This window comes from Phascolarctos cinereus, unplaced genomic scaffold (genome assembly GCF_003287225.1).
Source record: "Phascolarctos cinereus isolate Bilbo 61053 unplaced genomic scaffold, phaCin_HiC Scaffold_4;HRSCAF=312, whole genome shotgun sequence".
NCBI classification, from domain to species: domain Eukaryota; kingdom Metazoa; phylum Chordata; class Mammalia; order Diprotodontia; family Phascolarctidae; genus Phascolarctos; species Phascolarctos cinereus.
This window is the reverse complement of record NW_027555847.1, coordinates 77,289,801-77,303,821: the sequence shown is the minus strand read 5'-3', so window position 1 is coordinate 77,303,821 and position 14,021 is coordinate 77,289,801. Positions and strand designations below refer to the sequence as shown.

General features: G+C 38.1%; 1 protein-coding gene across 1 annotated transcript in view; it reads right to left on the bottom strand.

Annotated features, from left to right (window-relative positions):
- SUN3 (Sad1 and UNC84 domain containing 3) overlaps nucleotides 1-12,046 on the bottom strand; it is a 36,347-nt gene extending 24,301 nt beyond the window's left edge. Inside the window, 3 exon segments of the mRNA XM_078151687.1 lie at nucleotides 5,938-6,199; nucleotides 11,107-11,246; nucleotides 11,963-12,046. Coding sequence (XP_078007813.1) covers nucleotides 5,938-6,199; nucleotides 11,107-11,246; nucleotides 11,963-12,046 — 486 coding nt within the window.
- Nucleotides 12,047-14,021: the final 1,975 nt, after the last annotated feature.

Below are 14,021 nucleotides of genomic sequence, written 5' to 3'. Positions count from 1 at the left end.
TTTTTCTAACTCTATAAAATAATTTTTTGGTAGTTTAATTGGTATGGCACTGAATAAGTAAATTAGCTTAGGTAGGATTGTCATTTTTATTATATTAGCTTGGCCCACCCATGAGCAACTGATGTTTTTCCAGTTAATTTAGATCTGATTTTATTTGTGTGAAAAGTGTTTTGTAATTGTGTTCATAGAGTTCCTGGGTTTGTTTCAGGAGGTAGACTCCTAAATATTTTATAATGTCTACAATAAGTTTAAATGGGATTTCTCTTTCTATCTCTTGCTGTTAGGCTCTGTTGGTAATATATAGAAATGCTGATGATTTATGTGGATTTATTTTATAGCCTGCAATTTTGCTAAAGTTGTTTATTATTTCAAGTAGTTTTTTACTTGATTCTCTAGGATGCTCTAAGTATATCATCATGTCATCTGCAAAGAGTGATAGCTTTGTTTCTTCTTTGCCTATTCTAATGCCTTCAATTTCTTTTTCTTCTCTTATTGCTAAAGCTAAGGTTTCCAGTACAATATTGAATAACAGTGGTGATAATGGACATCCTTGTTTCACCCCTGATCTTACTGGAAATGCTTCTAGCCTGTCCCCATTACATATAATGCTTGCTGAACGTTTTAGATATATGCTATTTATTATTTTAAGACTCCATTTATACCTATGCTTTCTAGAGTTTTTAATAGGAATGGGTGTTGTATTTTATCAAAAGTTTTTTCTATATCTATTGAGATGATCAATGATGCTGATAGTTTTCCTAATATTGAACCAACCCTGCATTCCTGGTATAAATCCTACCTGGTCATAGTGTATTATTCTTGTGATATGTTGCTGCAATCTACTTGCTAGTATTTTTGTTAAAAATTTTTGCATCTATATTCATTAGAGAAATCGGTCTATAATTTTCTTTCTCTATTTTGACTCTTCCTGGTTTAGGTATCAACACCATATTTGTATCATAAAAAGAATTTGGTAAGACTCCTTCTTCACCTATTTTCCCAAATAGTCTATATAGTATTGGAATTAATTGTTCTTTAAATGTTTGATAGAATTCACATGTAAATCCATCTGGCCCTGGAGATTTTTTCCTAGGTAGTTCATCAATGGCTTGTTCAATTTCTTTTTCTGAGATGGGGTTATTTAAGTATTTTACTTCCTCGTTGGTTAATCTGGGCAATTTATATTTTTGTAAATGTGTACCCATTTCACTAAGATTGTCAAATTTGTTGGCATATAGTTGGGCAAAATAATTCCTAATTATTGTTTTAATTTCCTCTTCCTTGGTGGTAGCTTCACCCTTTTCATTCTTGATACTAGTAATTTGGTTTTCTTCTTTCTTTTTTTAATTAAATTAACCAAAGGCTTATCTATTTTATTGGTTTTTTCATAAAACCAGCTCTTAGTTTTATTTATTAGTTCAATAGTTTTCTTAATTTCAATTTTATTAATTTTTCCTTTGGTTTTCAATATTTCTAATTTGGTGTTTAGTTGAGGATTTTTAATTTGTTCTTTTTCTAGTTTTTTTAGTTGTATGCCCAATTCATTAATCTCCTCTTTTTCTATTTTATTTATGTAAGCATTTAGAGATATAAAACTTCCCCTAAGAACTGCTTTGCTGCATCCCATAGGTTTTGGTATGTTGTCTCATTATTGTCATTCTCTTGAATGAAATTATTGATTGTTTCTATGATTTGTTGTTTGACCCAATCATTTTTTAGGATTAGATTATTTAGTTTCCAATTATTTTTAGTCTATCTTTCCATGGCCCTTTATTACATATAATTTTTATTGCATGATCTGAAAAGGATGCATTTAATATTTCTGCCTTTCTGCATTGGACTGTGAGGTTTTTATGCCCTAGTACATGGTCAATTTTTGTGTATGTGCCATGTACAGCTGAGAAAAAAGTGTATTCCTTTCCATCCCCATTCAGTTTTCTCCAGAGATCTATCATACCTAACTTTTCTAATGTTCTCTTCACCTCCTTAACTTCTTGTTTATTTTGTGATTAGACTTATCTAGTGCAGAGAAGGGGAGGTTCAGGTGCCCCACTAGGATGGTTTTGCTGTCTATTTCTTCCTGTAACTCCCTGAACTTCTCCTGTAAGAATTTGGATGCTATACCATTTGGTGTGTATATGTTTAATAATGATATTACTTCATTGTCTATGGTGCCTTTTAGCAGGATGTAGTTTCCTTCCTTATCTCTTTTGATTAGATCTATTTTTGCTTTTGCTTTGTCTGAGATCAGGATTGCTACCCCTGCTTTTTTTACTTCAGCTGACACATAATATATTCTGCTCCAGCCTTTTACCTTTACCCTGTATGTGTCACTCTTTTTCAAATGTGTTTCCTGTAAACAACATATTGTAGGATTATGGTTTTTAATCCATTCTGCAATCCGTTTCCGTTTTATGGGAGAGTTCATCCCCTTCACATTCACAGTTATGATTACTATCTGTGTCTTTTTCTCCATCCTTTCCCCCCATTTATGCTTTTCTTTCTCCTTTTTCCTTTCCCCCTTCACTAGTGTTTTGCTTTTGACCACACCTCCTTCAGTCCCTCCCCCTTTTATTATCCCTTTCCCTTTTCTTCCCCTTTAGTCTTACTGTGCTTCCCTCCCTTCTTTCCCCCCTCCCTTTTCTTTCCCCTTTCCCTCCTACTGCCTATAGGGCAAGTTAGATTTCTATACCTAACTGATTATATTATGCCCTTCTTGAGCCAAATCTGATGAGAGTAAGGTTCAAACAATGCTCCCCCTCCCTTCTTTCCCTCTGCTGTAATAGGATTTTGTGTCTTTTCCTGTAATGTAATTTACCCTTGTCTGCCTCCTCCTTTCTCAGTACATTTTCTAAGATCAGATTGATCCACTTATTTGGATCCATTTAACCCACTTGATTAGATTTTTTTTTATCATTACATCAAAGTCAACTAATATCCACCCTCTTTATGTATACTCCTTTAACAAGGTGTAATAACAATACAGTTCTCAAGGGTTGCAAGTCTCATATTCCCTTGTAGGGGTTTAAACAGCCCCCTCCTCCCCTTATTAACAACATATTGTATCTTCTGTCCCATTTACCTTTTTAAGTCCTTCTTGAGTCCTGTACTTGAAGATCAAATTTTTTGTTGAGCTCTGGTCTTTTTATCAGGAAAGTTTGGAAGTCTCCTATTTTTGAATATCCACCTCCTCCCTTGAAAAATGATGCTCATTTTTGCTGGGTAATTGATCCTTGGCTGCATTCCAAGCTCCTTTGCCTTATGGAATATCATGTTCCATGCCCTGCGTCTTTTAATGTAGAAGCTGCAAGGTCCTGTGTAATCCTGACTGTGGTTCCATGATATTTAAATTGTTTCTTTCTGGCTGCTTGCAGCACCTTCGCTTTCATCTGGTAGTTTTGGAATTTTGCTATTATATTCCTTGGTGTTGTCAATTTGGGATCTCTTTCAGGTGGTGATGGTGGATTCTTTCTATGGTTATTTTCCCTTCTGGTTCTAGGACTTCTGGGCAGTTTTCCTTTATGATTTCCTGAAAGATACTGTCCAGGCTCTTTTTTCATCATGATTTTCAGGTAGTCCAATAATTTTTAAATTGTCTCTCCTGAGTGATTTTCCAGTCGTTGTTTTACTGATGAGGTATTTTACATTTTCATCTATTTTTTCATTTTTTTGTTTCTGTTTGACTGATTCTTGCTCTCTCATAGAGACATTAGTTTCCATTTGTCCAATTCTAGTTTTTAACAGATTGTTTTCTTCTGTTAGTTTTTGTACTTCCTTCTTCAATTGGCCAATTGTGTTTTTTAGGGACTTGTTTTCTTCAGTGTATTTTTTTTCCAATTGGCCAATTGTATTTTTGAAGGACTCTTCTACCTCTCTCATTTGACTATTAAAATCCTTCTTGAGCTCTTCTAAGAAGGCTTTTTGGGCTTCAGACCAGTTCATATTCCCTTTTGTTGTTGCAGATGTGGGTTTGTTGACAATGTTGTCCTCTTCAGAATTTCTGTCTTGATCTTCACTCTTCTCATAATATGAATCTATGGTACGTTTCTTTTTACTCATGGTGTTTCTTTATTCCCTGGCCTTTAAAGAGATTGAGCTCTCCTGCTGGGGAACAGAGGGTACTGACCCAAGCTTCTTGTGTTGGGAGCCTAGGTCTTGGTCACTGGCTTTGTGCTGGGCCTCTTATGGGAATTGGAGGCTGTAGGTTTCTGGCAGCTTACCTTGTTGGGCTGGAATCAGCAAGGCTGGAACTTTCAGGCAATTCTAGGTTGCCTGCTTTTCCTTTCCTTTAGCTTTCTTCAGCTCCTTTTAGATGGGTGCTGCAGGGTGTTTATCTGCCTGGGGCCCCCTGCAGTGTTGTCTCCCTCGTTTCTGCTAATGCACTGGGAGATTCCTTTGTGGTAGAGTGCGGAGGCACCTGGTGGTTTTCTGAGCTGGTTTCCACGGTTCCCCCCCCCCACTCGGAGGTCCAGGTGTTGGTGTTTGCCTGCTCTACCACCTGGGCTTCAGGATTTCTTCACAATTGGAGGCTCAGGGCTCCTACAGCTCACCTGGTGTTGGGTTGGAATCAGCAAAGCCAGGGCTTTAGGAAGCATTTAGGTTGTTTTCTTCACCTCCTTTCAGATGAATGCCGCAGGGTACTTGTCTGCCCGGGGCCCCCTGTAGTTCTGCCTCCCTTATTTTTGCTGAGGCACTGGGAGACCCATTTGCTGGGCTGCTGTACTGCTGCTCCTCGTCTTTCTTCTAGTTCAGGTGTTCCAGGAGTTTTTTTCTGGGGTGATATTTTCTGGGTTTTCAGAGGTTGATAGGGGAGAGTGAGAGCGACTACCTTTTCACTCCACCATCTTGGCTCCTGGAAGTGGAAAAAAGTCCAGCTCTGAATTTCTATGATTCTTTACAAAACCTTGAATATTTTTGTAACAAGATGGGATCTAGGAAGAGAAGATAGTGGCCTCTTTCATTTTCATTTAGCTGTCATTGTTTAATTGTTTGCATGTGGCATGAAAACAGATATAGACCCTAATGATGAGCCTATACAATGGTTAATTTGTATGAATGGCTAAATTACTGGTTCATTCAATTTTGTGGGTTCCATGGGTGCTAATCTAGAAGCCAAATAGTCTATCATTCATCTTCCTTGCTCAGTGATTCATCCAGTATCTTTTTGATACACTGCATCTAGTATCTCTGGAGGCAGATAGCATTTTTTATCATGAGTCCTTTGGGATTGTCTTGGATCACTGTACTGCTGAGAATAGTTGTCATTCAGAGGTCTCCATCGTACAATATTGCTGTTACTATGTACAATGTTCTCTGGTGCTACTCACTTCACTTTGTATCAATTCATGTAAGTCTTTCCAAGTTTTTCTGAAATCATCCTGCTTGTCATTTTTTTATAGGACATTACTGAAATACTACTACTCTTGGGAGGGTATAACACACTCATCTTTGAATAGTCATTAATCATTAGTTTATCAATTTGCATTGTTAGCTAAAGTATACATGAAACGAGCATGTAGAATTGCTAGGTAACTACAATCCTGAATGAAATGTGGAAATGGGGTGAGGAAAAGATAAGAAGAGGGAAGCTATGGGTTGAAGGTCCCCAACATGAAATTATTGGGTATTTTGGAGAAGGAATGAGGCAGAACCGCTAAAAAAAATGCTTATCTAATACAGTATTTTTCCCAGAGCTTCTACTGATTGGAACAAGTGTGTCTCTGTATGTCTCTTAGAAATGGACCTAGTAAAAACCTGCCAGCTTTAAATTGTTAGTTCTTTACCTGGATTAAAAACAAAATAAAATTAACCATTTATCTAGGTGAGAAGTCAGCCTCACCAAATCTTGAGAAGGTGAGAAAAGTAAGCTAGTTCTAGAGTTAAAGGCATAGCTTTTGCCAGTGCTAAATTAGGGAGGAAATGGGGGAAAAGACAAACCTGATCAGGCATCAACACAACTATTTCATGCACAGAATTCATTAAAAATATAAAAAACAGAACCCCAAATGCCTCTAAATCCTTTCTTCCTTCATCGGTAACATCTGAGATTTCTGGTTTTCCAAAGATGTCTGCATTAGCATTCAGAATGTCGTTGTCCAGTTTGTCTTTTATATCTTTGAGTAAAGCCTTCAGGATATCTATCTGCTTAGTCAGGGACAGAATTTCTTTGGAATTGTTTTCCAAATAGCGGCTTCCCTTCCTATTAAAAAATAGGACATTGATTAGGAAGGAGAAACAGGCAAAAGACCACCCACATTTTTCTATTTACCTAAATAACTATTGTGCTTTAGTAAGCCATCAACATAGGTACTTAATATATTTGTAGAAACTATATATTATAATGTCACAATATAAAACTTAACATAGTAGAGAAGTATGTTTCAGAGAGAGCAGAGAACGGAGAATGAACATTTATGTAGAAAATATAATTGCCATAAGAATCAAGCGCTAAAGGCATTATAGTTCTGACAGAGATGCCTACTATTGCTATGACTTTAAGCCTTTTTCCCCTTCATGTTCCTGTTTCTAGCAGCATAATATAATGAAAAGAGAATTTAAGATACCCGAGTCTAAATCCCAGCTGTGCCACTAATTAACTATGTGACCTAGAAAAGTCACTTAACTTCTCTGGGCCTCAGTTTTTGGGTTTTTTTGTTCATTTGTTTCATTGTTTTTGTTTTTATAAAGTGAACAGGTTAAATTAGATTGCCTCTAAAGATTTCCATCTAGTTCCAAAGTCTAAAATTCATTTAAAAATTGGAGGTACTCTCTTTCAGGGATGTTATAGACCAAAACAAAATTTAATAGGTTTTTCTAAAGAACTATAGAACTCTTAGATTATAAGTAGAGAGTGTAGAGTATAGTGGGTGAATAGAATGCTAGACTTAGAATCAGAAGAACTAGGTTCAAATCCTGCCCTTCACATTTGCCTTTGATGGGCCCTTGACCATGCCTTTGACAGGCTTTGTGACCATGAGCAAGCCACTTATCATCTCTGATTCTCAGACAACTAAGACTAAATTATGAATGCCTTGTAATTTGCATGTGAGTAGAGGAAGTTCCTACCCCATGAGATTACAAATTAAAATGATTTTTATGACCTCAAATACATAACATTTTAAGGAACTGACAGTTACAAAAAGGTTGTGATGAATTTCATGGGATCATGGGCTTAAAAGCTAGAAGGGATATAAGTCATTGAGGCCGACTTTTTTGGTATGTTTTGTAAAAGGAGAAAACTGAGACCTCATGAGTAGATATCTAATTTCCCAAAATTCACAGAGGTAAAGTACAAGAGTTGGGAGTTGAGCCTAAGCTTCTGACTGCCTTGTGAATCTTTCCACCAGATGAAACAAAATGGTTCCCTTATAAACATTATTATTCTTTTGAGGAAAACAACTTTAAATAAATACCTGTCTCTCTCAACACTAATAATTCTCCTGTACAAGAGAAAAAAGTGCTGCCTTAAATTTAATGTTAAAATGTGGCTGGACCATGTAATAACTAGGCTTCCTTCTACCTCTGGAATTTCCTATTCTATAGGATCACATTGCATCTCTCTGACAAAAGACTTGACAATATATAGTGTTATAAAATAGGAAAGGACAAATTTCCATCCTGCAGTGACTCGGGCCTGATGTAGAAGCAGTACTGCACTGGATGACATGGCTCCATGGCCTGACTTCTCCGTTGATTCACAATGTGACTTTAGGCAATGCATTAACCTGTGTCTCAGTTTCCCTCTCTATAGAATGAGAATAATATTTTCTTTACCTATATTATAAGGTTATTGGGAAGATGAAATGACAAAACATATATGAAAGAACCTTATCAAGTTTTAAAGTGCTATGCAAATGTAGAGCATTTTTATAAGCCATCCTTCAGATATAAAGGTGATACAACTGCTTAAATACCATCTAATATTAGTTGCTTTTCTAGTATTGATTATAAATTTGCATAAGTCCACTTTCATATACTAGTAGTCTATTTTTCTATTCCTTGTATAGGGGAGCAATTGGGGTTAAGTGACTTGCCCAGGGTCACACAGGTAGTAAGTGTTATGTGTCTGAGGCCAGAATTGAACTAAGGTCCTCCTGACTCCAGGGCCGGTGCTCTATCCACTGTGCTACCTAGCTGCCCCAAGTTTTGTTTTTTTTTTTAAAAGGAAGTTGTACCAGATTATCTCTAGGGTTTCTTCTGAATGAAAGCAAACATTCCTGAATAGATCCTCTGAAAGTCACTTTGGATTAGTCGGCAACAGTGTGGAGGATGGATTGGAGTGGGGGAAAGGACAGAAAGGACAGAAGTAGGAAAATCTGTTAGGAAGCTATTGGAATAGTCCACTTGGTGAGGCTATTTGAAGTCATAGTAGCTTAAAAACTCCTCTTCTTAAGGGCTAACCTTGCAAAGCCAAATCTATAAAATGGCAAATTTGACAGGGACCTGTATTCAAGATAATTTCCTTCCATTTTCCTCCAACTCCTGAATCACCAAAGGGCAGTGTTTCCTTTCTATGAGCCTTACTTATCAAAATTAGTAAGACATAGCTCTGAGCTTTGACCTATTTAAAAGAAATAATTTTTAAAAGAAAATCTAGTTTAAACTCTAAAAATATGCTTTTTAAAGTGCTGTAATCTTGGACATGTTTCTGACAAGATGTCCATTTTATTTTTTCCTTTAGTCTACACTAAGAGAGTGATCATTGTCCCAGTGATTTAAAATGACAATTTCAGAATTAGTCACTTCAAGTGCCCAGGATATTATTCTCTAGGACTTTGTAGTTTTCCAGAGAACTACACATCAAAGTATATGAGCTAGTTAGAAGGACCATATATTTATTTGGCTGAAATATACAGATGAAAGTATGGGAGACCGACAAGTACTAACTGTCTACTATTTTGCCAAGAGCTATGCTTGATACTGAGTAGATATAAGAAAAAGTCCAAGATAAGGTTCTTGCCCACAAACAATGCCTGGTCAGAGAATTTTCAAGTTAGAACAATATAACCTTAACAATATGTGTTTGTATTATATGCCTACATATATGCCTATATGTATATGTTTCCCTTACCCAGCACATTTCAACAATTCACTGCACCTGTATGTATCAAGAAAGAGTAAAGGAAAAAATATAAATTTTAATCAATACAACCTTTTCATAGGCCATAATTTGAGTAAAAATGCTCCAAAAGAAGAAAGAAACTGGTTGGGATAATTTCAAGTATCTTTCAGTTCTAAGTATACTGGATACCTGTAAGAAAGTTTACAAGGTTAATACCAGTTTTAAGTCTGGGATTTGATCTGCAAGATAGCAAATCATCACTGGTTGTTTTGTCTTCTTCAGGGCAAAACCCCCACAGCTTTATACCCCTACTGAGGATTGACCTTACTTTTAGGGTTACCTACTGAATAATCACTGGTAAAATGAAATATGTCATTTCATATAAAACATGAAGCTTTACCTACTTGAAAGTATTCAAGAAATAAACAGTTGTCTTCTCCTTTACCAAGAAAAATGGTGAGTGATACAGACTGGGTCAGACTTTAAATACTTTGTTGCTATGGCATCATTATAATACATCATAATGGAAAACAGCTGAATATCAAGCCTAAGTTAAGTAAGCACTTTACCTCCATCATGCTCTTTGCTTTCCATATTTTCCCCTTATTACTACTGTATCTATTAAAGAACCACAAGGTCTTTGAAAATGAACCCAGTTGGAATCATTCTTATTGTTAGAATTGGACAAGTTGGAAATTCCTAATGTCATAGAGCTGCAATCAAAGACAAGTTGGATAACTGGATGGTTCAGCAGATTGACAAATATTGGTCTGATCTGTTTGGGTGAATAAAATACTCTGAGTGTAAACGCACTGGGTGAAATGTAATTTGGGAGAAATTTTCCTCTTTCAGACCATTGGGATACCATTTCACTTAAAATAGTTTGAAATTTGCATAGTGGTATTCTAATGTCTGAAAGACATTTAAAGTGTCCAACACATAAAAATGATCTGTTCATCTGGAAGGATATGATAAATGATATTTTTATACCTTTTTGATTAAAAAATTTTGAGTGACCAGGATAGCATATTTTATAGCTGCTTTGAAAATACATGATCCCTGAATAAAAACTTTTCAGACATGACTGAAAACAACTGAACAACAGCATGTGTATGTGTAAATAGGCTGGGTCAGGGTCAGAGAAGATGAGGGGAAGAGTAAAAAGTGGATCTTATTAAGGTCAGAAATAACATCTCGGATCTATATTAAGAGGATAATCATTAAGAGGATAGTTTGGCTGCCAACTGCCTCCATTTAATGAGATGAACTCTCCCAATAGCCCCATCCTAGGAAAATGGGGTAATTCCCCTCTCAATGCACCTAGCCACTGGAGAGGGGTAGAAATCCTAATTTGTTTAGTATGGTAAGGGTGCTATATACCCTTGAGGCAGATAGGAAATACCTCTGTGGCTCAGATGGGCACACTTTCCCCCGAGTCTGGGGTTTTCATTGTTCATTTTGTCTCCTAGGGCTGAAACTAAAGAACCACTTACTTGTAAATGAAATTTTTGTGTGAGTTCCTTTTCCTTGGTCTCCCAAGATTAGATTTTTAAGACAGACTCCCTTCTACCTAGGTGAAGTTATTAGCCAACACAGGAGGAGAAAGGGGAATGATGACCAGTCAGAAGAAAAGTTGTCCCAGGACTGGATCTGGTGTAAAGAAAAAGAGAACAAGCTCTGAGAGTACACATGTTCCTGATTAAGGTAGGGCCATAGCAATAGTAAGGCCTTTATGTCAAGCAGTCAGCATTTATTAAGTGACCACTTTGTGCCCTACACTGACCATGTTAGGTGCTAAGGATATAAATAGAACAATAAACAAACAGCAGCCCTTGTCTTTTGGGAGCTTTCATTTTTCTATCTGGAGAGACAATGTGTACACACATAAGTATATATAAAGTAAGGACAAAGTAATTCTCCTGGGGATGGCATTAGCAGTTGAGGACATCAGGAAAAACCTTCATGTAGACTGAATTTTGGAGAAAATTAGCTATTTTTTAAAAATTAGCTATTCTAAGAGGCAGAGATGAAGAAGTACATCTCACATGAAGGGGACAGTTAGTGTAAAGGTACAAAGAGATACAGAGAGCTGTGTATAGACAGAAAGAGGGCCATTTGCTTGTCCAACACCATAGGGCATACTCCTCAGAGGCTGACCACTGACAAAAGCCTTGACACTTTCCCACTATTTAGCAGATCAAATGAGATGATAAATGTAGAGTGCTTTGTAAACCTTAGAGTGCTATATAAATGCAGGCAGCTGTTACTGTTTTATCTACTTCTTACTCAGATTTCTAAAGATGATCCTATAAAAATCTCTTTAACCAACCTTTCCAGTCTTCTCATACAAATATAGACCAGCTTATAGGATTTTTAGAGATTTAGCTTCATAGGAGACAGGAAACCTTGGGGTCGTTAGAAACTCCCAGAATAAAGGAGGACAGTTATTTCCATTTTTTAATGCTAAACTTATTCAGGGCACAATAATCTATCTAGGCACAGTCAGTCAATAAGCATTTATAATGGCCTACTATGTCCCAGTAACTGTGCTAAATCCTGGGGATAAAAGAAAAGGTGAAAGACAGTCCCTGATCTTAAGGAGCTCATAATTTAATGAGGGAGACAACACATAAACAACTATGCACAGTCATGCCATATACAGCATAAAAAGGAAATAGTCAAACAGAGGGGGAAGGCATTAAGATTAAGAAGGACCAGGAAAGGTTTCATGCCTTGAAAGCCAGAGGATTTTGAATTTGATCATAGAAATGATAGGAAGCCACTGGAACTTATTGAATAGTGGAAAACATGGTCAGACCTGTGCTTCAGAAATATAAAAAAAACTTTGGTGGCTGAATAGAAAATGAACTGGAGCAGGGAACTTGTGGCAGGCAGACCAACCAGCTGATTACTGCAGTAGCCCAGGCATGAGAAGATGATGGCCTGCTCCAGGGTGGTGGCAGTATCAGAGGAGAGACGGGGCATATTGGAGATGTTATGAAGGTAGAAATGGCAGCCCTTGACAATAGATTGGCTGTGGGGGGCAGGGTATGTGAAATAGTGAGTTGAAGATGACAGATTTCAAGCTTGAGGGACTGGGAGGATGGTGATGCTTCCAACAGTAATAGAGCAGTTTGGGAGGGTGGGGGGTTTAGGGAGAAAGATAATGAGTTCAGTTTTGGACATACTGTGTTTAAGATGTCTGCTGGACATCTAGTTTGAGATGTCTAATAGGTATGCGAGGGATGGCTCACAGTGAAGTTCCCTCATTAGTATCTCCTTGCTACACTCTTACCTCCCTGCTATGCTCCTATCTCTCTCCTGCACTCTGCCTGAGTGTGAGAGATGGCCCGCAGTGCATTTCCCACAGGCCTAAGTTTCATTCCTCCAGAAAGCCTTGAGTTCCATTTTCCCCAATAAGTTTCTACTTCTCCAGCACCATGTCAGCATGAGTGGGGGAGCTTGGTTGCCTGGTCGCTCCTACTTCCTAGCACAAATATGCATCTAGTCCAAACGTGGGTATGTTTGCCTCTATTGGGTATTAGCTGCCGCGTTTAGAATGTGCCCTGAATACCCAGTCAAAGGAGAAGGGGTAAGAGAGTGGGAGAGGACATCATGTTAGGGGATAAAAAGCCACGGGCACGGCTCCCAACTCATACTCTCCTGGCCAGCAACGGCAACTAGGGGCAGTACCCTTTCTCATAAGAAAGCAATAAACTCCTTTCTGCTTTCAGGGTATCTAAGTCTTTGCTTTTATGTTGAGTGGGTGGTCTCTGTCCCACACAGTCGGAGGATTGTCCAGGATTTCCCCCTTATTTGGGAAGGGCCTCCTGGCCAGTCTTAGGACAGACGCCTGCAGGCCACTTTGCCAGCAGTCCGTGGAATGGTTTGGGAGTTTCCTTTCACTTTTAAGGAATGGACCCGAAGAAAGACAGATACCTGAAAGCAGAAACCTTGGAAAGGGCACAAGGACCACCACCTGCTGAAGAATTTGAAGCGGTCACGTAAGTTTGTGCGCACAGACTCAGGTAAGCAAGACCCATGAGTCCTTTGTGCACCTAAGCAGTTCGAATTCAGAAGACAACCAAGGCCAAGACCAGTGAGCCCCTGGGTGACCAGATCCAACTCCGTTAGCCTAAGCGGTTCGAGTCTGTAAGGAACAGTGTCGGGTGGAAAGGGAAGCTCTAAGCAGCTTGAATCTGTAAGAGCAGTCCCACATTTTTCAGGCTGCCTAAGCGGTTCGAGTCTGTAAGGCATGGGGCAAATAAGGTAGCCAACTCTAAGGTTAATGGTGGCAAAGTTCCTTTCCAGATATTCCGGGCAATAAGGGAAAGACAAGAGAAAAGAAAAGTGACCAAATACTGCTGCTTAGTTTGGGGTGGCAATGCCTAATTTGTGCAGGAGATTTCTAACAATTCTCTCTGAGCTTTTGGATTCTCCCTGTCATTTTCTGTCTGTATCTGTTTCTGTGTTTGTGTCTGTGTGGTGTGAGTGAGTGTCCTGTGTAATTTGATGCCCTCTGCAGCCAGGTAGAATCCCAAGGCTGCAGCTGGACTCTGGAATGCTGCTTTCTTTCTCTCCCCATCTGCCTCCCTGATTATAGTAATCTCAGAGGAGTGGGTGGATGGGAGAGAGAAAGAGAGAATAATACTTTATTATTTAGGTTATATGATTGGTAAAAGGCAAGTCAAGAAGGATCCTCGAAGTGTCAGGTCAGAATTAGAAAGAAATAAGATACATGCAGTTTTACAGGGACTTTAATCAAAGTCCCCTCAGAGGGATAAGTAGGTAAAAGGAAAGGCAAGAAAGTTTAAGCATGTAGGAGTGAGGAGTATGTGTACAAAGTTTAAGGAAGGTATAATTTATTTGCACAGTGTGAATAGAGCTTTTGAAAGTAAAAAGGTTTGCTTCAGCAAGCATTATATGTAATGGGGACAGGCTAGAAGCATTTCCAAAAGGA